Source organism: Alligator mississippiensis, chromosome 14 (assembly GCF_030867095.1).
Source record: "Alligator mississippiensis isolate rAllMis1 chromosome 14, rAllMis1, whole genome shotgun sequence".
NCBI lineage: Eukaryota > Metazoa > Chordata > Crocodylia > Alligatoridae > Alligator > Alligator mississippiensis.
Genome location: NC_081837.1, coordinates 17,403,044 through 17,430,149, shown reverse-complemented (window position 1 = coordinate 17,430,149; position 27,106 = coordinate 17,403,044). Strand labels below are relative to the sequence as shown.

Below are 27,106 nucleotides of genomic sequence, written 5' to 3'. Positions count from 1 at the left end.
TTCTGTCAGCCTAGCTGTCCCCAGACAAGGGGCCTGCCTACAGTCGTATCAGCGGGGGTGGTTATTTGTTTAACACCTAGTTGACATAGCTTTGCCACCACACTAAACAGACTGAGCTCCAGTCTCCTGGTGAGGGCCTTTACCAGTATAGCTCCACTACTATTGCTGTCATGGCAAAGCATTTGTAATGCAGACTGAACCTGAATTTAATTCAGGCAGAAAAAGGCACAGCTCTGCATCCTACTTTGATCCCATCCAGATGCCTTTAGCATGACCCCTGGATTCCTGAAGGATAACAGCCCTTCTGGACTGTTAAATCTCTCCAAGAGCACCCTGATGCTCCACTGATTTCAACTAAGCAGGGTTGAAGGATGGCTGCACAGCAAAGACACGAGAGGGACAGCAGGAAAACAGTTAATTGTGTAAGTAGCTGCCAGCACGGAAAGGAAAGGAACCTCGTATCCTGCTGTAGGAACATGCTTATTTCTATCCTACCCTGGGCCAGGAGAGCGTGGCACATCTCAGGGACACTTTCGAACAACAGAAGTGTTATCATGTTCCTGACTGCTCTGCCAAATGACCCCTTACAAGGATGAATCCAGATAGTGCAGCTGAGCAGAACTCCTCCCTCTCTTCCCGCCCACTTCCACAGATGATTTCTACCCCTGCTTGAACTAGGCAGGCTTGGCTCTGTAGATAAAAGGAAACAGGAGGGCAAGTCAGTGCAGGAGGAGGAGACTTTCATTCCGTGGAAACAGGCACCGCTCTCACTTGACCACACTACAGACACCTCGGGGCTGAGCAACCCGGAGCGCACCGGCTCCGCTACCTCACTATAACACTACCTGGATGGTAAAGGCAATCAAAGGACAAGAACAGAGCCACAGCTGATCACATCTGGAAGAACCTCTGGCACCCTGAGAAGGTCAGCGCGGCTCTCACGAGCGTCTGCTCCACACGTGGCCCGGCCCGGAGCCGTCCCGGTTGGGGCAGGTCGAGCTAGTGTCACCGGCCTGAAGGGCCGAGCGGGCAGCTCCGCACTGGGGAGCGGGAGCGAGGCCGCGACAGCCGGGCAGCCCCGCCGGGTTCCACGTCGCAGCCCGAGCCGCGGGCGGGGAAGCGGGGGCGACCCCCAGCCCTCCCGGCGCAGCTCCGCGACCAGCCCAGGCTGCTGCCGGCACCGGGCCGTACCAAGGCCGTGGGAGGGAGGGGGGTGAGCATTCCGCGGGCGGCTCCGCTATTGGCTGGAGGGAGCTGCCGCGACTGCGCAGGAGGCGGCAGAACCGGCCCCCCCCCCCGTCCCGGGAGTGGTCTGTGCCGCCGGAAGTGCCGGCCGCGCCGGGCCTGGGAGTCGCCGCCGGGTGCGGGGAGGTGCGTGCGGCGCCGCGTGGGGCGGGCGGGGGAACCGGGTCCGCGTGGGGTGTCTCGCGGGGGCGCCGCGACGCCTGGGCTCGGTGTGGCGGGGCCGGGGTTCAGTTTCCGCCGGGGAGGGGGCCGCCGGCAACCGTCGCGCTCGGCCTCGCCCGCTCCTTTCGGCGAGGAGCAGCGCGGGCCGGGCCGGGCCCAAGCGGCGGCGGCCACTTCCCCGCGCTGCGGCCCCGCGGAGAACCCTGCGCCGGGCCGTCCCGCCGCATTGTCCGACCTGCTCTGAAAAGCTGCCAAGGAAGGGGCTCCCGCGGCGGCCTGCGCTGCTCCGCGCCCAGAAGCTTTTGTGTCTCGTCGTTTCTTGACCAGCCAGGCTGGTCTCTGGTGCCCTTGAGACGGTTTGGCCTCATCCCGCTGGTGGAAAAGGAGAACAACTGATCACCCTTCTCCTTGTAACAGCCTTCGGCACATGGGAAACTCTTATAATCTTCCCAGTCTCCTTTCTAGACTAAACAAACCAAGTCCGTCGGCCTGTTTGTGTAGATCCTGGTTTCTACATCTCTTATAGCTGGAGTGAAACTAAAGAGTAGGAAGGGTTGAACAGCTGGGATAGCTCCTGACAGTGAAGTTGTGACTTTGTGGAATAATTTTGCTGAAGGAACTGGTGAAAACTTCCACTCCTCCAACCTGCTCTAACTTTTGATGTTTAATACCCAACAGTACAGTGCTTTTGTGATTGCAGCATCCAGGTTTAATTGGTAGAGTAGACTTGAATGCTTACACCAAATAACATTTGCCCCAAACCTATTTTCAGTGCACATACCAGGGTGCTTCCTCCCATTCATAAGGAACCTGGTAAACAGGGATCCTGGTTTTCTCTGATTAAAAAAAATATCCAATTTTTGGTTAAAAATAAATAAAAGTAACCCCAAATCCATATTTTTCTTGTGGAAAAATATGGATTTGGGGTTGTTTGTTTTTTTTCTTAACTGAAAATTAGGGTTTTTTTTTTAAATTGTAGAAAATCAGGATCCCTGTTTATTAGGTTTCTTATGCATGGGCGGAAGCACTCTGGTATGTGCACTGAAAATAGGTTTGGGGCAGATATTGTTTGGTGTAGCCATTCTTTAAAAAAAAATATTGGGGTTGAAATTAGGCAGTGGAAAAGCCTTTTAAAGAAATTCAGAGGAACAAATGTAGTGAAGAGGAAGCTCCCATCTAATCCGACTAAAACTGGACGATTGTATCGTGGAAATTCTCCTGCACGTTCAGCTTTGGTTTCTAATCAGTCTTTGTTTGACAGTTGATTTGCAGGTCTAACGCCAGAAGGAACTGAGATTTGGTCAGTTTTGTTACTAAAATGTTTCCCATTTCTGAATGTGAATCTTTACTTTTGTGTGGAGCTTCTAGTTCCTAGGTGCTCTAGATGCACAGGTTTCCCTCGATTTTATGTGGGTTCTTTATATGCAAACTTGCTCTTATGCAATGAGCATATTTAAACCCATAGTTTATTATATGTGAGGTAAATTTGCTCTTACGCAATCAGTAAACATGCGTGCCCCCCCTCCTCCCCCCCGCCCAAGCAGGTAAGTCTGCGGGGGGAGGGGAAAGGGCCGTGTCCCCACTCACCCCAGCCCCGGCTGCAGTGGCCTTGGGAACAGCCAACACCAGCTGCCTGCACCAGGGTACTGCATAGTGCAGGAGCAGAGGTGAGTGGGGACAGGTGGAGCATGGTGCAGCCTAACAGCTAGTGCTGCTGCTCCTGGCTGTTCCTGGGGCCGTTCTGTTCCCTCTGTTTTGCTGTGTTGTGCAGCCCTGGGAGCAGCACCCCTGCCCCTTCCCTAGTCCCAGCCTCCCTCCCTCACCGCCATAGGAACATATTCCTATTTGTTACATTGCAAAGTATGTTTGCTTTATGCGAATTTGATTTATGTGCCGTTCTCTGGGAACGCATGTACAGCATAGATAGAGGGAAACCTGTACTGGAAATTGCTCCATCTGCAGCCATGGCCTGGGGTAAACTGGAGGAGCAGCTTTTACCAGTGCATGTTGATCCTACCCAGTAATTTCTGCTAGGAGCTGGGCTGGGTCTTTACTTAGCACATCCTACAAGTCTCAAGGGAAGAGCACCCCCTACTGATTTGCCAGAACCACCTCCTTCATACCAGTCTGTTACCGCCTCTGAAGCTTACCTGGAAACCTCCTAGGACCACACTTGAAGGGAACAAATCCCATAGCATTTTGTTGGAGGCAGTTTTTTGTTCAGTTCCTACAGGGCTGCCCCAAAGGTCATAGCAAGAATTATAGTTCCCCGGTGGTGCTTACAGTAACTGTTTCATTTTTCCTTCAGTCCCTCAGATGAATATTTGCAAGGCAGGAGTCCTTGAAGGGAAAGCTTAAAAACGGGGAAAGATGGGAAGGAGAAAATGGATACACTCAGAGAACCAGTGCACTGAGAGAGAGTACTTTTGTCTAATCATTCAGCTATAATAATCTTAGACGTAATTTCAAAACAGAATTATGGAGAAGTTTAAAATCATAGGGTATTTTTAAATCCTTTAAGCTCTTCAATTGTACTTAATTGAACTTGGTTTACCAATTAATCTGGGTTACTCTATAGGCAGTATCACGGTGTCCTTGTTTAATCACTTGATCCATTTCTCTTCTATGTGGAAATCTTTGAATGAAAATTTAGCACACAAGAATATTGTGACTGTGAAAATGATCACTGAAATGATCACAGGAACTCAATAGTGTTTGCAAAGCCAGAAACACCTTTTATTTTATTTTTTTTTAAACTTACGGGAGTACAAATGAACAGCGGCCTTCAAACTTCAGACAAACAGAGTAAGCGCATTTGATACAGAAGGCACAGACAGAATAACTAGAATTTTATGAAATAGGACTTTATCTCTTCTGATTGCAGCTGCACATCAAAAGCTATGTATTGCTGTGATCTGGGGAGGGGGTATTAGTTACCTTGCTCAGGTCTTAAGCTGTCCTGTTCTTTCTTTTTCTCATATATTAAAACAATAAATAAACAAACAAAAAAAACCCACACCCCACTGCTATGAGTTATCTGCCTGGGATGAACTTTGTTCTATTTTCTTAACTCAACTCTAGAAAATTCTTACAGGAGTTGCTTTCCCAATAGGATGACTTGATTTGACTAAATGGTTATATTACTCTGCACATGATAATGTAAAAGGTGAATCATGTCCTACAGCCCTGGCAATAGTGTGCTTTTCATCACTGATCAGTAATTAAAGAATGTTTCTGTGTACTAGCTACTATATTACATGCTACTTGAATTGCTTGAAATATCATAATTTGTGGCTGCCTTTTACCAAATTAAACATTATAACATCTGTAACCTGGGTTACAGAACCTGCAAAGATCAAACAGGGAAGTCCCTTGTAGCCCTGGAAGCTGCTTTAAGAATCCTGATGGTCCAAAATGGTATTCATCTGACTCCTAGCTGCATATCATTTTAATATTATTGATTAGTTAGCAGCTCAGGGTGGGGGGTGTCTTTAAATAGAATGTGGAGGTGTTACAAGTAAGACTAAGCTGATTTTTGCATTTCCATGTGATACCTGCCGTCTGAATTTCAAATCACTTTTTTTCAAATAGGTAAGCCTCTACACCTGTTGTGAGTCAAGTAACTGTGGTAGGTCTGCTCTGCCTTCCTCTTGAGTCCTGGAGTATTGCCAAAGCAACTAAGCCCTTTCTGCTCCCTCCCACTTAACACATGCCCATCTGGCAGGTGGGTACCTTAGGTGCAGGATTGTACACCAAGACCCCTTCTTTCTCAAGTGATCTTTCCTAGGAGAGCCTGGGCCCGTACAACCTTCCTCCACCACCTAATTGCAGGGTTTGGGAGCAAGTGTGTGGGGCTTGTTTTCTTGGTGGCAGTCCTGGGCTCAGCAGGATTGCAGTCTAGCCATGGTCTATCATCCCTGTTCTACAGACAGCAGGACTGGAATTGAATGGATGTGATATCAGATTTTCTGCCTTGTTAACTCCCACAACAGGGCCTGATTGTCATCCTTTTGAAAATCTGGTAACATGCTTGACTTGAAAGGAATTGGTAGAGCTGAAAATGAGAACCATGAGTTCTGGCTTCTACTTCTTACCACTGTTAGTAGCCAAACAGTCATTTTTGAACTGCAGCTGGTGAGCTTTACTTCTTTTGGAGCATTACTAGAGCTTATTTTACATCTGTACAGTCACTACAGTATGAGGCTGATAGAGTCCCTGATAGATTGCACAAGACATGATTGTGTAACACCAGAATGATCTATTTGTAACAGCATGATGAAGCAAAAAATATGCAATTCTTGTTAAGACCAAGAGAAAAAGCACCCTTTTTAAATCTATGAAAAGAAAATGAAGAATATACTAGACTTCCACTTTTGTGCTCGTTAAATCCGATATGTCAGTAATGGTGGGGGGGCATCAGTTGTCACCATTTCCCCAGTGGGCTCTCTTTTTAAAGTAAAAATTAACCTCAGGCCTATTATCCTTAAACAGCTGTCATCCTGGATGGGGTGATGATGCACATTTTGAATAGCGTGCCTGTATTTAAAGCATGCCATCAAGAGTCAGAAAATCTGGGTTCCATTTTGGACTCTGCACTGAATCACTGTGTGACATCAGGGAAGTCATAGCCTTTTTTATTTTCTCGTATAGTAACTACTAGGGGTGTACCGATAAAGATTTTCTTGGATGATACTGATAGTGATAGCCAGTGATTAACTGATATTTAGTAAGAGTGCATGGCATTTTAAACTACTGACATAAATGAACTTTTTGTGTATTTGTTTTGTATTTATAACACATGCACATGCACACACCTCCTACCTGCTCAGGCCCTTGATGAGGAAGGTGGTGACTACCTTATTCCCACATAGGTCATCCCCCTTGCCCACAGCTACCCACAGCCCTGCTCCCTGTTCAGCCTGTGCTAGCAGGTGGGATGGACCCTCGTGCAGACAGTGGCACCAGGTGTGTTTGGAGCCCCAGAGAATGGCACTGCCTCCACACCAGCAGGCCCCACATAGCCGAGCTCCCATGGCCGCTGGGGGGGGGGAGCCATTTTTACAAAGACATGGAGTGCCTGGTGGAGTAGAATGTCCCTCTCACGACACCCTACCCTGCCCGCTTGCAGCCCAGCAGCAGCCCCAGCGCTCAGGTCCCTGAGCAGGTGGTGTTGCCATGGCAGTGGCAGCAGCAGGAGGAGAGCCAGTAATGGTGCCTTTGTTGCTAAGTGTGGGGACCTTGTGACCGCTTCCCAGCATCCCCTCTGCCTCCTGCTGCTTGCTGGGACCTGTAGTCTGCCACAGACCTGGACTGGTGGCAGGGTGTGGGGACTGGTCTACAGTCATCAGGATGCTCTGGGCACATGGTCGTAATTACTGGCTAAAATGACCAAAAAAAGCCTATAGCCTATAACTTCTCTTTTTATCAGTGCTGGTGTGATAGCCAACCAATATTTCAGTGCACCCCTAGTAACTGGTATGTAGAGTTAGGGATGCACTGATAAAGGTTTTCTTAGCTGATACCAATAGCCTATTATTAACTAATCATATCAGCTGATGCCAACATAATAACCAATTTACTTTAAATTGCAAGGCATTTTAAAGTACTGACATAAATAAACTTATTTTAGCACACTCCAGCAGCCTTTTGCTTCACATGTATCAGCATCCTGGTACTTAAAAAGGGTGGCAGGGGTGCTTCAACTAAAGTTCATCAAATGACCTTTAGTTCAAGTGCCATCACCACTATTTTTAAGTGCAGGGACACTTTTAAGCAGAGCAGAGCGGGGTGAGGGCAGATGCAGGCTGTCCCTGTGGGCTCGGGTCTCTCCACTCAGCTGCCTTTGCGCTGGGAGCCCTGTGCTGGCCACGCACCCCCTGCCTGCCCAGCAGTGGGGGGCACAGCTCACCACCCTCACTGCTGCTGGGTGGGCAGGGGGCACACAGTTGGTGTAAGACTCCCTAGGGAAAGGAAGTAGAGTGGAGAGCCCCGAGCCCACAGTGAGCAGCCCACATTTGCCTCATGCACAAATCTGGGTGTGCACATGTCCCCCTATGCCTCCCCTGGGGGGGTGCAGTGGGGGGGGCTGCCTGTGGCTCTGTTCTGCTCCCCACCCTGGCCCTGGGTCCAATGCACAACCCTGGCTGGGCAGCGGCCCCAGCCCCGGCTCCACTCCCAGCCTCGCTGTGGGGGCCTCAATCTGCACCCCCTACCCTTACCCTCCCCCATGCCCCTTCCTCTCCATAGACTTAGCTGCAGGGAGCTGTTCTCCATGCTGCCCAGCTATATTCCTGGCCACGTGCATGTGTGTGGCTGTGCATGTGCATACGGTGCCCCCTGTGTCTCACTCGTGGCAGCCCCAAGCAGGGCCCCTGGTGGGCTAGGATGCTGCCTGACTGCAAGGGGACACGAGGCATCCAGGGCCCTTGGACCCACGGGGGAGAGGGATCCCAGGTGTTCAGGGCCTTGGCCAGAAGGCATAATTATCCATAAACATTATTGGCTGCAATGTCCAAAAAAAGTCGATAGGTGATAACATCATTTTTCCTTTTATCCGATAGTCAACTGATATATTGGCGCATCTCTGTGTAGAATGGCTTCCTACAGCTGTTGAGAGAGAAACATCTAATGTTTGTAGTGTTCTGAGGCCCTGCTATAGAAGGTACCACCGAAGCACTATGCAGTGTAATTATACCCTAACAACGAACTCTTGCCTCTAATGAACATCAGGCTGATATGTACCTGTTTGGATTAATTAGAAATTTGGAGCTCTTAAAATTCTGGATGGGTTTAGCTTTTATTTAACAGCCCACTGTTCAAAAATAGCTTGTCGCTTAGTTTCAAGGAAACATTGAGGCAAGTGTCAACTGCTGCCATCAACATCTGCCTGAACCCTGGGCAGCTCCAAGGCTTTTGCTGTTGCTCAGATCTCTGCTGAGGGGCAGTAGTGGGAAATGTCAGATTCAGGCCTGCAACTGGGAAACCTTAAAACAGCAGATCTGGGTCATTTTCCTTCTGCTGTTGGATGGGAAAGGTGTGAGCAGCAAAAGGCAACACTGGAGGTATTGGCCAGTGAGCAGGGTTTAATGGCTTGTCATGTAGCCTTGAAGCAGCCAGGGCACAACGGGATGAGGTAGAGGGCAGAGAATGTTCTTGGTTAGTGACTGGAAGGATGGGGAGTTGAGGGAGCTCAGATTGCCCAGACACCTAATGAATCCCATTGCCAAATTTTGCAGTGTAGTCACGCACTCCTAAGCACCTCTGCCCCTCTTTCCCTGACTGTATGAAAGGCCTGTTCCCCATTTGTGTGGATCAGCTGATGACAAAGGGAAACTGTGATTATGACTGTGCACAATATGCTTTCAGATGTATAGAGTCAACAAATTGAGCATGGATGTTCATGGTGGGGGGAGGGGAAGAGAAACGTCTGCTCATCTTAATATCTATTATTACAACAATGGAAAGAACGTAAAACTATAAGGATCCAGTGCCCTACAACCACAGGTCGCTACGTAATAAATGTTTATCAAGACAGGTCCACAAGAACATCCACTTCGGCCCTTTCTGCCCACCATAGCTATAAAGCAGTTCCTCACAAACATAGTATTAAAAGCCTACAGGTGAGACAAGGACACTGCCAGTGCCTTGAGCCCTGATGTTTGTAATGACAGAGTAGGGAGAGGGGTGTCAATATTGAAGTTGGCAATCTGCTTTGCATCTCACAACCTTTTCCAAACACAACTCCCTCCAAAAATTCTTGAGCCATAAAGAAAACTCAGATTCATGGGTTGTTTCTGCTCTGTAAGCCTATTATGATATGTTAGCTCAGTAAACAATGCCCTGCAGTATCATGTATATAAAGTTTTAAATTCATTGTTCCCAGCCAGGTCCTGAATTTTGCCATGGTGACTCCCTCCCACCTTTTCAGCAAGAGCTGCTTATAGTCTGATATTTAATCTGATCTTCTTTTCCTGGGAAAAACAAATGGGTCAACAGTTTGCGGTAGAAGAGAGTGTTGTTTTACTTCTTATTCTCATTATTTCTGTTGATCTAGTGGTTGTTCACAAAAACTGCCAAAGCTCTATGCCACCTGAACACTAACTCACTCATCAGCACACAGTAACCCTAGAGTTCTTGATAGGTCAGTTTAACCTAGTCAGGTACTTAGCAGTGGTGGTTATTTAAAACTGAACAGACAGATGGACATTTTCAGGGCTAGCAGCTTACAAGTGAAATGGTTCTGGGTTGTTTAGTGCAGTTCTCTGCATTCAGGGTTATTACGCCAGACTAAATGCTGGAGGTATCAAACTACACAAAACCCAGAATAATTGCAGAGAGCTTGGTCTGCCTCCACAACAGAATTTTGCACATAACAGAATAATTCTTTGTCTTTTGGGGAGACTTTTTATTTTTCAAGGTTTTTCAGCTATTCTGCCTTCTTCCACTAAGGGCCCCTGTCACATTTTTGTGGATGATAATGAAAATTTAAGCCATACATGAAGTGAAGATCATGCCTAAGAAATGTACTGGGTTTCTGTATTGTATCTTTAATAGTATCTGCCAATCCCCATGTAGTTGTTGTTGCAGTGTCATAGTTGATTAGAAGGAAATGCGTTGTTGAGTGGGGAATGTGGCTTTTTCTTTATGTAAGCAAAACCTTCCTCTACAATTGTGCATTACATAACCTTTTCTTCCTCCTTCTCAAATAGCCTCTCCAGCCAAGAAGACATCTATTCAGATCAATATTTTTGAGCTGTTGGAAATTTGCCACAAGATCAGTGTATCTTGCAGGAAAAGTGCTTTTTATTGTTGTGTGAAAAGGGTGAGACTTCCCTTCTCTGCACCCTTCCTCTTTAGCTATAAAAAGGGATGGTAATGGTCAGCTTACATTGGAGGTTGTAGGACTGACGGGACACTTGGTATGCCTGTCACTTTAAGAGGAAAGGCTGCCAGAGGAGCAGCGTATGGGTGTGAAGGGTGTCATCTGACCCAAAGAGGCTGGGCTCCAGGCATATAAGGCCAGGGCCCAGCTGGTCAGGCAGCCTAGTCTCCAGTGCCAGTGGGAGATGAGCTCCTGAGATAACCGCTGAGCTGGGGTAAGCAGCACTGAGCCCAGGAACAGGCTGGGCCTTGGAACGGAGAGGCCTGGGAACAGGAGCGGGTGAACCCGTTGCCTGGAGAGGGGCAGCAAAGAGCAGAGGGACAGAGTGCCTGAAGCCCAGCTAGCAAATAGAGCAGAGCCCAAGATGGGTGAAGCAGGCCTGGGGATAGGGGCCGGGAACCCAGCATCTGAGAGGGGCGAGGCAGGCCCTCGAACAGACTGGCCTGAGAGGGCAGGTGTTGAACAACACTTGGTGGACATGGAAGGGACAGATGGGGAGGTATGGAGGTCCCAACTGGCCCAGCAAGATGGACAAGGGCCAGAAGAATAGAGGCCCAGAGGGAGAGAGCCTGAACCCATTGAGGTGGGAGTGTGGGGCCAGAGCAGGCCATAAAAGAGAGAGGCCTGAGGTCCAGAGAGAGAGAGAGAGAGAGAGAGCATCATTGCTACTTTGGTTCAGCTTCCTTTTTATAGAGGTGCCTGTGCGATGAATTGCATTGTTATGGGATTATCATGTATCTGAGAAATTTTGCATGAGTGCAGACTGGCTACAGCTTCCCATCTCTTGACATAAACATTGTGTTGCCATTCATGTAACCAAAGAAAGGGGAAGGTGCTGAATGTGTCAGCATTTCTTTGGAACTGTGTACATGTTGCTCTTTACTGGAATTGTTACTTTGACCACTGGAAAAGTTTTGGTCCTGTTTACACCCCCCTCCTCCCCAAGCAAACAACTTTGGCCAAGGTTTTAAACAGGGAACCAGCATCTTCTAGCGGTTTGTGTTTGTTCCTGCTGTTGCTGATGCATAGATATGGTACTGGTTTGTACTGTGAACACTGTTGTGGAAGGAACAGGACACTGGTTGTCTGCTAAAGCCTAGCATTTCCTACTTGGAGCTGATGGCCAACTCTCTGATCAGGCTCCCTGACCAGTTCTCCATTTCCTGTTTACCACTTGAATGTGTCTCTAAGCTTGTAGAGACATGTCTGACTTTGGTAGGTTGGGTACTGCAAGCTTTGTAGTCACAGCTGTACAGATCTCTGGTTAGGTAGATTCTCTGGCAGTTAGGTCTCCTTGAGCTCTGCACTACTTTGGCTGTGCTGCTAGCAGTGCCCCAGCCAGCTCAGGCCTACTCGCACAAGTTGGTTACAGCATTGTTGATCCACACTCCGCTCTTGTAACACAACTTGCTCCTTTAACTTCCTAGTTACAAATATTTGCATTCTTGCTACTTGAATCCTTGGCAGTTGTAGTCTGCGGCCTCCTGTGCAGCTTTAATCCTCACCAGAGTCTTCTGCTACTGAAATTTGTTCTTAAGCATGGTGAATAATTTAGGCCAGTGCTTAAAATAAAATCCTGCGCCATAGGATAGAACGGGGGTTCTCAAACTGTGGGTCGCGATCCTTGGGGGATTACAAGCAACTTAAAAGGGGGCCGCAAACTTCCCAGGGGGTACACGCAGCAGTGCGGGGCGGCACAGAGCGGTGGATGGTGGTGGTGGCTGCATGCAAGCTTCCCATCTCCTGCCACTGCCATCCAGCACTCGGGGTTGCTATATCACAAAGTTTGAGAACCCCTGGGATAGAAGATCCCTGGTATGGGAGACTTCATTCTAGACCACCTTTTGCCTTCTGCTTTGAAGGTCCTAGATCAAAGATGCTGCAAACAGTTAAATATGTGGTGCATTGAGTCTGGCATGGCCTTGTTATGGGTGCATGATGGGGCTGATGTGGTAGCTGGGCTTTTTTCCCCACCCATTTCTACCCTGCATGGCTGGTTACAGTCAAATTGAAGACCTGATGGCAATTGGGATTCTGTCCAGCACCATCCCTGCTCTGTGCCTGTGCTGAGTGCTGTGGTCAGCAGGGGCAGGGGGAATTGCCAAGGAGTTGAAAGACCAGCCCAGAACAGGAGTGTGGAAGTGAGAGAGAAGAATCAGGACCACTGAACTAAGAGCATTCATGAACATAACTGTTGACACCAGCGCCAGTGAGGAGGGATGGACTTAGAGATTTGGGTTACTGGCTGCTGTGGGGAGAGCCCTGAACTGAGTACAGTGCATGGCCAGTGGTGGAGTTGTTCACCTAGTGATCTGAGCCGCAAGTGGCTTTTTTGCTTACTTATGTAAAGAGCCAATGGTCTATATTTTTAGGAGGGATGGTCTGACTTTCCCCACTTCGGGAGATTTTGGGGGGCACATTCTGAGAGATTGGCTTCCTTCCTAGAAAGTGCATAGAATGGAGGCAGCAGTATACTCTGAGCCATGCTCTGGAGATGGTGGGAATTGGGTGAGTCTGTTAACCTGTCCTCTTGTCCATCCCCAGCTGCCTTTGAAGTAATTAGGAGATGGTGCCTGAGACATACAGCCCTGCAGTTAGACTGCTTCTTGGAGCCATGCTGCCCTCATGAGTAGGCTCAAAAAACAATTGAGATAGAAAGAAGCATCCTTGAAATGAATAGAAGGAGAAGTCTCTTCTGCCCAGTCTCTCAGGCTACGTTTTTTGTGCCCGCCACCCTACGTTCATAGATATTCTCTCCTTTGCTCTTGGAGCTGTCTGTGCTTCTCCATTGAGTGCTGACATTCATTGTGTGCTAGTCTTGCAGGGAGAAGATTAGACCGTTTTTAGATGTTTGACAGCTCTTGAGGAAGCTTCTTGCCAAGGATTGTCTGTAGTAATAATATTGCTGCAGTTATTTTAATTTAGTCAGGCTGAGGCCTTGTATGATGTTTTGAACATACACAACTTGTTCTAATGTCAGTGGTGGTCAAACAGGGTCAGCAGTTTTCAGGATGAAGCCCTTTTCCTCCAGTTCATCAAAATGTTGGGCACTGGGATCAAGAGCTGACAGCAGCTGTCACATGGTCATGTCCGAGATCGTAGCACCCAACATTCTTGCTGCTTTTCAAAAGATTCCCAGGGTCGTACATGGAGCCCGTGTCAGAACCATGCATAGGATCTGTGTCTTTGGAATCCCAGTCCACTGCCACAAATGGGGGTGAAGGGGGCCTCTGGCTTATCCCTTTTCCAGAATGAGGGGGCTTGATGTTAAAATCTTACTTTCTTTCTGAAGATCCTGGCTTTCAAAATACAGTTTCTGGGAGACAAATGCTATAATAAAAACAGACATTGTATTTGGCTCCACATGGCCAATCTCTGCAGACAAGCCAGAGAAAAAATGGGCCTTGGAGTACACACATCTGCTGGAGCCTCAAGCAGTCTGCCTGCTCGGGTTTTAGGGCCCCATGAGGAGGTGGTGCAAAGTCAGAAGGTTCTACCATTGGCTTTGCAGAACCTGTAGAGCTTCATTCCCCAGGACTTTCACTTTTGCCCCCTCTTTGCACATGCTGCTCAGAACTCGCTTTCCTTTGTGGTTTCCCTGTGGCTGGTGTGGGGGAGAAATTGGCTGGCTCTTCAGAATGACAGGGTTGTAATCTCAAGTACCCACCCATTGCATTCCCAATGCAATTGCATGTGAAGAGAGGGTGTGGGCGGGGAGGGGCATGAGTACAGTGGACAGAGTACTGGACTGGGGCTCGGGAGGCCTGGTTTCTCTTCCCAGTTGTGCTACTGGTCTACTGAGTGACCTTGGGCAAGTTCCTTCCCTGCACTGTGACTCAGGTTCTTCATGTAACAGACTATTTTAATGATGCTGGCCTCTGTAGAGCACAAGAGAAGTTGGTGTTTGGGAACTTGCATTTCTCCCTAGTGGGTTTTCTAGGATCTAGGCAGTTCCTGAAGCTGTCGGGGTCCCTGTGGAGAATGCATACCATCATAGATACCTTCTGACTAAGCATTGCAGTAACTTCCCTTTTGTGATTTCAAAAGGGCTCATGCTTGAAACTTTTCCAGCAATCATTTTGGTAATGTTCAGAGTCACTTTAGTGTGAAGGCAGAATCTGCACGTGAAATGACAGGGTTTGGACAAAGAGTTTCTGAATACAAAAATGGTGTGTGAAACATAGATCCACAATCCTTTGCATTTCTTTTGCCATGGTGGATTGGGGTTTCCACAATCAGAAGAAAAAGAAAGGGGGAAAGAGAAAATCGATAGCTTAACTGCATTTTCCTGATGGAAATCTTGTGTCTAGCATCAAAATTGAGTTGATCAATCTGAAAATACAGAAGTTAACAATTTGCTTCTCTGGCTGTGTTCTGTCCAAGTCCAAAGGTCACCTGAATGCCAGAGACCAGGGGAAGTTGAGTGATATCTTCCCTCACATCAAAAGGTTCATGGGTTCACTGTGAGCTTCTGAAATTCCTTTGGGAATGCCCCCTTCCTGCAGCCCTAAGAAGGTCTATAGGAGATGGGGAAACCCATATGGACTGTGGCTTTAGGAATGCTTTCTGAGAATCCCGGGAGATTTCCTGTGTGGTGAAGGCTGGGAAAGGCTAGTGCCTCCTCCTATAACCCCTTTCCATTCTGGATTCCTGAATCTCCCCACCCCACTTGAGCATTTTGGTTCCTGGCAGCTTGCCTTTCTCTCTCTGTCCTTGAATCATCCTGCTGAATGATGCCACCCTCCCACATCAAGCAGAGTAAAAGAACTCTTTTGAATCACTGGGACTCCCCCACCGTGATTCAAGACGGACTCGAGGGGAATGCCTCAAGACCTAAGGTTGAGGAGGACTGGGTTAGAGTGCTTCTGGAGGGGCTGGACGTGTTCAAATCAGCAGGTCCAGATGCTCTCCACCCCAGGGTGTTGAGGGAGCTAGCAGGGCTTATTGCAGGGCCCTTGGCACGGCTTTACGAGCGCTCGTGGTGCTCGGGCCAGGTGCCAGATGATTGGAGGATAGCCAATGTGGCCCCCATCTTTAAGAAAGGGAGGATCCAGGCAACTATAGGCCAGTCAGTCTTACTTCAGTCCTGGGGAAACTCTTTGAGAAGATCATCAAGGAGCACATCTGTGATGGGCCAGCATCAGGGATGATGCTTAAGGGCAACCAGCACAGTTTCATTAGGGGCAGGTCGTGTCAGACCAACCTGATTGCCTTTTATGATCAGGTCACAAAAGCATTGGATACAGGTGTCGCTGTGGATGTAGTCTTTCTGGACTTCAGCAAGGCCTTTGACACTGTCTCCCACCCCATCCTCATTAAAAAAACTAGGCAACTGTGGCATTGATGCCTACACAGTCAGGTGGATTGCAAATTGGCTGAAGGGTCGTACTCAGAGGGTGGTGGTGGATGGGTCATATTCGATCTGGGGGGAAGTGGGCAGTGGAGTCCCCCAGGGCTCGGTCTTTGGGCCCGCACTGTTCAATTTCTTTATCAGCAATTTGGACGACGGGGTAAAAAGCAACCTGTTCAAATTTGCTGATGATACCAAAATTTGGGGTGAGGTGGGCACATTAGCAGGGAGGGAGAGACTGCAGAAAGACCCAGATAGGTTGCAGGGATGGGCTAACAAAAACAGGATGCGTTTCAATACTGACAAGTGCAGGGTGCTGTGCTTGGGCAGTAGTAACCGGCAACACATTTATAAGATGGGAAGCTCCCTCCTTGAGAGCATGGAGACAGAAAGGGATCTTGGAGTCATCATTGGCTCCAAGATGAACATAGGCTGACAATGCGAGGTCACAGCTGGCAGGGCAAACCAGACCCTATCGTGCATCCACAGGTGCATCTCAAGTAGGTCCAAGGAGGTGATCCTCTCCCTCTACGCGACACTGGTCAGGCCGCAGCTGGAGTACTGTGTCCAGTTCTGGGCGCCCCACTTTAAGAGGGATGTGGACAACATTGTGAGGGTCCAGAGGAGGGCCACCCGCATGATCCGGGCACAGCAGGGCAGACCCTACAGTGAGAGTCTACGGGACCTGAACCTGTTCAGCCTTCACAAGAGAAGGCTGAGGGGGGACCTGGTGACCATCTATAAACTCACTCGGGGGGACCAGAAGGGTTTGGGGGAGACCTTGTTTTCCCTAGTGCCCCCTGGATAACAAGGAATAACGGCCACAAGTTGTTGGAGAGTAGGTTTAGATTAGACATCCATAAGAACTACTTCACAGGGCGGCTAGGATCTGGAACCAGCTTCCAAAGGAAGTGGTGCTGGCTCCTACCCTGGGGGTCTTTAAGAAGCGGCTTGATGCCTACCTGACTGGGGTCATTTGAGCCCAGTTTTCTTCCTGCCCAGGCGGGGGGTCGGCTTTGAAGATCTACAAGGTCCCTTCCGACCCTACTTCTATGTTTCAATGAACTAGGGTAGTGTATGTTTCTTTGGCTTGGAGTGGCAGGTGACCTTTTGTGACAGGGCATACATAGCAGTGAGTTTTAGTTAGAGGTGCAGCTGTGAGCTCACCTGTTACCCAGGGATGGCTAACCTGCGACACAGGTAGCCTCTTACATGTGGCTCACAGCAGATCAGGGAGGGGGCTGGCAGTACACTGAGAGATTGGTTGGAAGCAGAAAGCAAAGCAAAGTCAGGTAGGGAATACAGAGAAGGAAACAGAAAGAGCTGCAAATCAGGAGGGGAGCAGAAAGCAGAGCAGATGATCAGGTAGGAGAAGGTGATCAGAGTGAAACTTGGGAAGTGGCCCTTGGTGGACCTCAGCAGATCCCTCTAAGTCTACTTTTAGTCCCATTTCATAGGAGAATCTCTGTTCAGTAAAATTTTCCATGGATCTAAGAATCAGCAAGTCTTTATTCCATGTTTCTCTCAGCCTTGCAATTTTGGCTGTACAACCTTGGTTGAAGAACCCCATGGCCTGTCTAATGTTATTGCATGGTGTTTATGTGCATGTCTACCCCCTGCAGGCATGTTTTGTAATGCACTATAGCAATGCTAAAGAACATTTCTCCTTTCCCTCCCCCAGTATCAGAACGGTCACAAAGCTGGGTCCAGTGAGGTCTCTGATCCTTACTGTCTTGGAGTTGAGTTTTTCCCTTGCCCAGATATGTGCGTTCCTTGGCAAGAGCAAGCCTCTTGTTTGGAAGCTGCATAGCATGCCTTTGTCAGGACCTAGGACAGTGGTTTTCAACCTGTGGTCTGCAGACCCCCGGGGTTCCGCAGACAATGTCTAAGGGGTCTGTGAAAGATGACTGTGATCAATCAAAAGTGTATGAATACCTGCTTATAGTTCAAAGGGGTATGCACCTCCATCTGAAAATTTTTAGGGGTCTGCAAATGATAAAAGTTTGAAAACCACTGACCTAAGACATAGGGGCTCAGCACCAGCCCTCACTAAGCCTTCAATCTAAGAGTGGTTGGATTGTAGTTTATGGCTGTATGTGGTCTCTGAGTTGGTGACTATTACCCTGTCATATTTTGTTCTTCTCTGGAAGATGTACAAAGTCCTTATCACCTCATCAGGATACTGTGAGCAAAAAATCTACTTGGGAATGTTTGGTACTTGGATGGGGAGCCCTCCCCTTGGGGTGTCGTGGAGTGGCACTGGTCATTGTGTGCATGACAGTAGTCACCGTTTGGCCATGAAGTCTTTTTCTGTGGCTGTGCTTCCCAGAACCATTGGACTGAGGGACCCACATCAAAATTTCTTGTTCATCACCATGTAAAGGTCCAAGGGACTGGTGTTGTGAACCACTGAACATGGCCTCATGGACCACAGTGTAGGATCCATCATTCTACAGTGTTTTTCTGCAGGCTCGTGAGCCTCCCTATCCTGCCCAAACTTCAGCTTGGGCGACTCGCTTCTGCCTATTGTAATGTGCCTGGTAGCTCTACAAATGCAGTAGTGTTCGTTCTCTGCTGCTGTGGGGTGTTCAGCATTATTGAACAATGGTGACTACAGGTCCAGTGGGAGGTAAAGACAGAGAGAGGGGAGGGGGAGAGATAATGTGTGCCTGTTTCTCTGTAACTATTAAATCATTTTGAAATTCCTCCAGAAGAAAGCTTTAAAGATGCAGATTAAGTCTCTCCTCTCCAAATGTTTTAATTGTTATTTAATTATTTAAAAAAATATTGCTGATACTTGTGATTTGTGTCCAACTTTTGTTACTTATGTTGGTAGGACAGGTCATGTGTTGTGCCGTCCTTTCCGCCCCCCCCCCCCCCCCGTCTCTGATGTCAAGCCCTGTGCTGTGACTTGTGCTAGAAGGGCAGCTCATGCAAAGATCGAGTCACATCTTTGTTACTCCTAACTGAGATCTTCTTGAGTTGGAGAGTGGAAATGATTCACAGTGGAGAAGTTTTGCATTAACCGTGTTACTTACAGGAATGTTTTTCATTGATTCAGTAACAGCACAGTTTCTCCAATCCAGGTTCCCCAGCCTTCTCTTTCTGGGCTTGAGAGCCCTGCCTCCTTCAGATGGTCACTTTCCTCCATTCTGTCCAACAGTCCCTCTCCTGAGAACATGGCCAGTGGGAGGAACAAGGGAGGGCTGGCTGGCATTAACCCTCTTTGTCCTGGGGACCTTGCAGCCGGTCTAGGTTTAAGGCAGACAAATGCTCTGTGCACCAGTGCACTGAATGGGTTAACTTAATCACAGCTCTGGTAATGAGAAGCCACTATCATGAAGTTCAGTGCTACCTCTAGTTTCCTCTGTCATTTTTCTGTATGGAGCAAATTCAAATGTCCTTAGTCTTTTGCACTGGCAGGATACCTGATTATAAGCAAAGGAGCCACTGTGGCCTGGAAGATCATAGTTCAAGTTAATCATCTGCTTGTCCAGGCACAATATTGCTCTACCCATGCTGAATCTAAATTCCTGATCTGGACCATCATTAAGAAGAGTTTACACCTTTAGAAACACAAAGGCAGAGCAGGAACAGAGTTACAGGGAGGCAGGATGGCCTCCTGGTTTAGGAACTAACTTGGGTTTAATGCCCTGCTGGAATATAGACTTCCTGTTTGACCTGGGCTGTATGCGGGGAGGGGCAGGGGAGGGATTAGATGCGTCTCTGAGTACTACTGTTCAGACTCTGCTCTCCTTGGTTAACACTTTTTCCGTGCCACTGAATAAAAAAATATGAATTATTGTTAATAGAGCAGCAGTGCACAATGAAAAGGAAATTAGATGTTTAGAAACTGACAGTTAATGCACAGATATTTGTTTTAAGGAGGGTGGTGGTGGGAGTTGGGAGGTTGTAAACCTGAAAGGTGACTTAAGCCCCCTCTGCACATCCAGGTGAAGGCATACCCAGGGATCTAATGTGTGTTCCACACAGTTGCACCTCCTGTCATCCCACATGCGTGGTAGGAGGTGGGACTGTGCAACTGGGAGCCCACTCAGCTGAGGGCCTCCCAATGCAGGGGCGCCCCACACACCCCTGGGCCGCAGTCTCCCAGACTTGGGGTGCATGAAACCTCCATGCCTGTGGGACTGCGACTGCTGTGACTCAGCTGGGTCTTGGCGCACAGTGTCCACAGCTGCGGGACTCTGGGTCCCAGTGTTGCTGAGACTGAGTCAGCAGCTGCTGGGGTTGAGAGTCTCCTTAGCTTATGGGGCTCCCAGCCACAGGGGAGACCCTGGTACACAGGCAAATTAAAGCTTGAAGCACCCAGCTATAAAATTAGTGCATTTTGTTGAGGTCTAACTTTATAGTGAGTTGAAGCTTTTTATGGTGGGATAACTACTTTGCATGTGTAGCTGGTCTTAAGGTAATTGAACAATTAACCAATTAATTATTTGATACCTGTAGTATGTAGAGGGGGCATCAGTACTAGTGACCAACAAATTAGACATGACTGCAACAGGATGTAGCAAAATGTAAAGCTAATGTAGCTTGGACTGCAGATGAGGCATCACAACCCCATCCTGAAAGGTAATAGTCTCAGTCTGTGGTTCTGCGATTGACGGCTATGAGGCAATAAGCTTGGGGCAAGGATGGAGAGGAAGTGTCTTATATTAGAGCAAGAGGAATGCAATTGAAGGGGAGAATGTTTGCTGAGTATAATAAAATCTCACCATTTAGAAGTTTTAATAAGGCTCCTTTGTCCTATGTTAGCTATTCCCCTATGTCTGTGGATGTTTCAAGACCTATTATGCAGCGGTTGGGAGGGGAGAGAGTCTGGATAACTGCCTAGGTTTTTCCTTCTTCCTTTGATACTATTAGTGCTTCATCAACATGTAATTATTTGTTTTCTCTTTCCCCTTCCCAGAGTTGCTGATCACAATGGGGGATTCGGGCATGGATCCAACTGTGTCTCCGCCTGAGAGCACTGCACAGGAGGCTTCTTTCTTGAGCATGACTGACATGTTCCTCATCTCTCTTATCATTGGCCTCTTTTCTTACTGGTTTTTCTTCCGCAAGAAGAAGGAGGAAGTCCCTGAATTCACCAAAATCCAGCAAACGTAAGTGACTGCCCTTTAAATCTTTATCTGAGATAAATTCCTTCAGGTCTCTCCAACCTTTCTGGTTCCTTAAAACTTGGATGTTAATATGAGATGAGCATTTGAAATCTGTCCCTTTCCATAGGCTGGCCTACATCTCTGACACCTGAGGTTGCCAGAAGAAGAAAAGGCAGTTTCTTGAGCTGCAGTAAAGTATTTAAGCGATACGCCCAGTGCTTGTCACCAGTAACAGTATTTTGCAGGCCAGGAAAGTTGTCTGCATTGGAGCCAGCCATTAAACTTGGCTTCTGTTATCAGTAGATGTCAAGGAGATTGCTTTGATTTCTGCCAACCCAGAAAATGAGACGCCAGAAGTTCAAGGGGTTTCCTGAGTGACAGTGCAGATTCAATATACTCCACGTCCCAGGGCAGTGGAAGGGCCTCAGTTTTGCCCGGCTATGACTGTCCTTAGAGGTGTGGAGATGGATGGCTTCAGTGGGATCTTCCTCTGATGAACTGTAATACAGGTCCCTGCAGTGGATGAATGCTTTCTGATAGGGATGGAACAAAATAAAAAAAATCAAGGATTACTTACTCCTCTCTTTGGGTGACAAAGCAGTTTACGTGGTGGTTTGGCTTGGTAGGTTTACAGTGTGAGTTCTTTCTGCAGGTGACCCCTGTCCTGAGACCTGAAGATAGAGGTTGGTTAACTAAACATCCAAGAGCCAAATTGTAACAGAACCCATGCCCAAAGGGCAGCCATCACACGCTCCCAGGTAGCGACTTGACTCCAGTACCGTGCTAATTTAAAGTACCCTCCCTTTGTTCTCTCCTGCCACACCTTGATCTTATTAACGAAACTTGAAAATGGAGGCTGCCCCAAGGGTCTTGGAGTAAGCCACAACCTGTCCTCTCTACTCATGCATCCCTCTTGGACCCTGTTGCTCATAAGCCTTCCCACTATGTAGGCCCTCTTGGCCTGTACGTGCCCCCAAGGGTACCCGTTGCCTTGAGGGCTAATCACAGCCTCTGTACCGCCCATGCCTTACAGGTGTTTCAAGCTGTCACTTAGGTGGCCACCTTAGATCTCCATTCCCTTGTTGGGGCCTCAGTCTTCCCAGCTTCTGCCCCGCTACTCTGGCTGGTCCCTGTGGCCTGGACCCACTATACCAGGTCTGGTTCCTTGAGCTCCAGCTTGTCTTGCCCTCTTGGGCTCTTATCTCCTCCCCTTTCTGGGCTGTGGGCTCTCTAGCCCTGTTTCCACTCCTCTTGGTCTCATGAGCTCCCTTGCCTCAAGCCCTGCCCCTCTCAGGCTTTTAACTCTCTTCCTGTGATCCAGCTCCTGCCCCCTGGCAGGGCTCCAGGCAGCTATGTGCCCCTCGGGCACCACCGATACCTCCTCTCACCCCTTTTTAGTCTCACCCAATCTGCCTGTCACAACTCAAGCATGATTCATAAGCACACTGGCTGCAGCTTAGTTCTCTAAGCCTGTTGGCTCTCTAAGGCAATCACCATCCACAATGGTTCCACTCCCCTGCCAGCCCTTAGCCCTCCACTTGCAGCTTCTTGGTATAGCAGGATCTCATTCAGTCTCTCAGCAGCAAGCATCTTCCTGCAGAGCTCTTTTCCCTTTAGCCTCCAGGGCCGGACTGTTTGGTTTTAGTTTGGCTCTGACTCTGGCTTTTATGTCCCAGAGTCCTGCCCCTTTCCGGTCTTGTGACTCCCTGGTCAGTCTGCAGGTGTTCCCTTGGCTTGGCTTACCAGCCCTCAGGATGGCCAAGACCAGCAGAGCTAGTGCTGCAGTCATTCTCTTGCCTCCCCAGGCTACTTCCTTATTGTACTATTGCTGTGCTCGCAATAGGCACTTCTCATTTAAAGGACCCTTTCTGCTTATCCCTTTATAGCTAGCCCTCATCTTGACTGCCTGAGTGCAATTTGCCTCTATTTTTTTCTCTCTAAGTAACAGGAGCCACAGGTTTCCTGTTACAGAAATTCAATCAGTGAATGTTCCACCGAAGTCAGTGGACTTGTGCTTACACACTGGATGGTTGGGTTTGACTCCAGTGTCCTGGCAAGTTTCATAGTTGGTAGGGTCGGAAGGGACCTGAGCAGATCATCAAGTCCAGCCCCCTGCCATGGGCAGGAAAGAATGCTGGGGTCAAACGACCTCGGCGAGGTGATTATCCAGCCTCCTTTTGAAGACCTCCAGGGTAGGAGCAAGCACCACTTCCCTTGGAAGTTGGTTCCAGATCCTTGCTGCCCTGACTGTGAAGTAGTGCCTCCTGATGTCTAGCCTGAACCTACTTTCAGTCAACTTATGGTCGTTATTCCTTGTTACTCCGGGAGGTGCTAGGGGAAACAGGGACTCTCCCATTGCCTGCTGGTCCCCCTTGGCCAGTTTATAGACGGCCACCAGATCCCCTCTCAGCCTTCTCTTGTGGAGGCTGAACAGGTTCAGGTCCCATAGCCTCTCCTCGTAGGGCCTGCCCTGCTGCCCCCGATCATGCGAGTGGCCCTCCTCTGGACCCTCTCGATGCTGGCCACATCTTTTCTGAAGTGCGGCGCCCAGAACTGGACACAGTACTCCAGCTGTGGCCTGATCAGTGTCGCATAGAGGGGGAGGATCACCTCCTTGGACCTGCTTGAGATGCATCTGTGAATGCATGACAAGGTGCAATTAGCCTTCCTGACTGCGTCCCCACATTGGTGGCCCATGTTCATCTTGGAATCAATAGTGACTCCAAGACTCTTTTCTGCCTCTGTGCTGACGAGAAGGGAGTTCCCCAGCCTGTAGGTATGCTGCTGGTTCTTCCTCCTCAGGTGCAGTACCTTGCACTTGTCAGTATTGAAACCCATCCTATTCTCAAGTGTTGGGAAGAATAAGGCTTAATGATCTCTTACTTCATGTGTGTGCATGACCTGTTACATTCAGGCCATTTGCTGTCTGTGGCCACATCCACACAAGCATGGACATTTGGTTCCCCATGGACAACTAGCAGCGGGACACCTTGTTCCTCTGTTAGTTGTCCCCGGGGAATGCCTGTGCCGCGTGCCCTGGCATGCGGCAGGTTACCCCGGGTAGGGTAGGCTGACTCTAGCAGCTTTACCTGGGGTCCTGGGGGCCTCCTGGGGCTTGAAGCAATGGCAATTCTGTCGCTCAAGCCTGGCCAGAAGCCGAAATGTGGCTCCGGCTGGCCAGACTCAGGCTTTGAGCGGCACATGGTTTCCCTGAGTGTGCTGCTGTGGGTTTTTTTGCGTGGTGTGTGGGTTTTTGGTTTTTTAGTTTTGTTTTTTTTGGGGGGGGGGTTTGTCCCCTGCATATCCATGGCTCAGAAAAACAAACAAACCCCCATGCTGCTCCCTTGCAGCACAGGGAACAGCTGAATGTGCAGAATGTGGCACTGCATACATGCCTGCAGCACCACACATACTGCATGGCTGTGCTCATCTGGACACATTCTGTGTCTCCATTGTACCATGTTATAAAACCAAGGCATCAGTCCCACCCACCCTTCCACAGTAGCCCATAACCTAGCTTTTTTCCCACTCACTTTTGTCTTCTTCCTGCCAAACAGGATTAAAGCATCAGGCTGTACCTTGGGTTGCTTAGCAGTCACTTCTGTTGCTCTTAAGGAAATGCATCTTTTCATAGTGAATGCAGTGAAGAAAACACTTCCAGCAGAATAAGTTGCCTTCTCAAGCAATGCTTGCATCCCTTTGTGAGAGTTGCTTATCTATTAACTTAGTTATGGAAGAGAAGAAATAGTTGCCAAGCATTCAAAGAGCTTTCCTGTGTCTTAACTTTGTGGGTCTCTGGCCCCTACCCTAAATCAATGTATGAAAGGCAGTCTAGGATGTGATTGCCTGTGCAGGAAGTAGACTTGACTCATCCTCTGTGTAAAAAACTGAACTAGCATTCTTGCAGAGCAAAGGGCAAAGGAGGACATAAAGAGCTGTGATTTCAGGACATCTTTACCTTTATATTTGTGTTAGGGGTAAAATTCACCCTGAAACAGAGGAGCACCAATTCAGCCTCACTGTAGCTCTGCTTTACGGGTTAAATAGTCAATAGGTTTTTATTTTGGAACAAATTTCAGCTCATTTGCACAGTTGAGCAAATGAGAACTCTGGACCCAGATCTCAAGTGTTTCAGAAGGGCTTTTGAAACCTGCATGGGTGGATTTCTGTAAGTACTTCATGTGTCGGTTACTCCCATTATGAAAACAAGTCTGATTCAGAATAAAATAACCAAATGGCCTGTCTTTTACAGAATTGTGCCAGATTTTGAAAGTGCATCACAGAGGACTCCTGGTAGATGTGCCAGAAGTGGTACCTTTGTCCCAAAATTTCTGGGTTGGCCTCAGATTCACCACTCCTCCCCACACCTGCTCCTCCCTACCACACCCTGTTTCTGAAGCACTAGACAATGTCACGGCAGTAGTGTTCAACCTTTTTGGCTGGTGTGCTAGATGGGTGGTGCCCAAGCTATCCGTAGGCTGAATTTGGTATGTGGTCCCAAACTGGCATGAAGCAGACATGTCAGGGCCCCATCCAGCTGTATGGAGGGGGTCATCCCAGCTCTAACCTGGCCCTGTGCGCGTGTGGGGAGGGGGATGCTGTGGCCCAGCCCCGGTTGGGGTGGGGAGTGGCCAAGCATGGGGCTCAGGGTTTGGGGATTTTCAGCAGAGGAAGATGGCTGTATTTATTGCCACCACCCCCTTGCTGCCAAATTTCCCTATCTGTGGGGAGCCCCATGGGCTGGATATCAATGGCTCCACGGGCTGCATTTGACCTGCGGGCTAGAAGTTGAGCACCCCTATCGCATGGCATGTGCTGAGAAGAGCTAGTGAACTCTGGGTACAGCACCTCATGAATACAGCTATGCTGCTTTCAGTTTGGAAGAGCCAAGCTGTACTGCGCTTCCTGCTTGGGATACATCTGTTATCGCGAATAGACCTTTCTCATCCACAGCTCCACAGTAAGATGGTTACAATAACCAGAACCAGAAGTAGTATGAGCTGTTTCTGGGTCTGGAGTTCTGCGGGACATCCAGGACTTAAGTCCTGGATTATGCTTTTCAAATATTGGTTGTCCACCACAGGATGAGTTACCTGAAGAGCAGCATTTCTGAGCTTTTCCTGGGTTGTTTGTGTTGTGATTTGGGTCATCGGTGAAAATGAGTGCATTTGGTTTAATTGATCCCCTTTGGCCATCTCTTTGATCCTGATTTTGTGTGTTAGTCCTCCCAGTCTCTGCGCAGAGAAGCCAGGATTTGAGGTGTCATGACGTTCCAAGGAGGACAGGAAGGAGGAGAATGTTGTACACTGACCAAGATGAACAGTATGTCGCTTCAGGCAGGTTGCAGTGGAGGAGATAATACACAAGAAGAAAAAAGATGTTCCTTGCCTGGGAGCAGTTTAAAGGGAGGAAATCTGAATGACATTGGCAACTTGGAATAAAATGTGTTTGTGTGTGGGTAGTTCGGTGTGTGGCTGTTAATTCTCAGTGATTATTGGTAGGGCCATACTGAATTCACAGCAGAAGTGGGCTGCACTGCAGCACCTTCAATTTTGCAGGTTCCCCCATGTGCCTCCCCACCACTGAGTGGTGGAGGGGCCCCACTTGCAGCTCACTCCTGAATGGCAGGGAGGCAAAAACTAGTTTTAAATATGGTGTCATTCTTGCCTACCGCTGCTGATTGGCTGAGGGGGCCTGGCAGCCCTGCTGCTTGCTGCTGACTAGTGGGGAGGCAAACACAGCACCATATTTCAAATCATAGTTTTTGCTTCCCTGCTGATCAGGAGTGAGGTGCAAGCAGGGCCCCTCCACCAATCAGTGGTTGGTGCCCACGCAGGGGAACCTGCTAGATTAACGGCGCCACAGCACAGCCCACTTCTGCTGTGAATTTGGTAGGGCCCTAATTATTGGTCCTGATTTGTGAATTCCTTTGCTTGGTTTCATTGAGCCATTCAAATTTTATTTTTCCCTTCCCTGGTTCTCTGTTTATCTTCTCCAGCCTTCATCTCTGTGGGAAACCAGTCTGCCTTGAGGAGAGTTGGAGCTGACTGGGGAAGTTGGATTGCCAGCCCCTTTCCGACCTGGAAGCCGAGTTTAGATTCAAACTTGTAGCAGATCATCTGCTAAAGCTCCCAGGCTCAGTTGTTGTGAATGCACCCACCAGTCACACCCAGCTTCAAAGGACATGGTCCTGAGCCTTGCAGAGAAATGTGCCAAAGATGATACCTATCTTATGGTATTATGCTGCTGCCTTTTACTGGGCACATGCCAGCTGGCCTTTTAGCTCAAAATGTGTTTAGAAAGTCTCATCTGTCTCTGGGGTTTTCACTTGTTTATCCTAACTGCCCTTTT

The 27,106-nt window shown here is 48.6% G+C and overlaps 1 protein-coding gene across 2 annotated transcripts in view; it reads left to right on the top strand.

The window, feature by feature from the left end:
* The first annotated feature begins 688 nt into the window (after nt 1–688).
* LOC102568888 (NADPH--cytochrome P450 reductase) overlaps nt 689–27,106 on the top strand; it is a 65,878-nt gene continuing 39,460 nt past the window's right edge. Inside the window, exons 1-2 of one of the 2 annotated variants that reach the window (XM_014609870.3) lie at nt 689–925; nt 20,566–20,758. In XM_014609870.3, the coding sequence (XP_014465356.1) occupies nt 20,580–20,758 (179 nt within the window). In that variant the 5' untranslated portion in view covers nt 689–925; nt 20,566–20,579. Of the gene's footprint in view, nt 926–1,282; nt 1,372–20,565; nt 20,759–27,106 lie in introns of those variants that run through there. The other variant, XM_006274750.4, reaches the window with a different exon arrangement.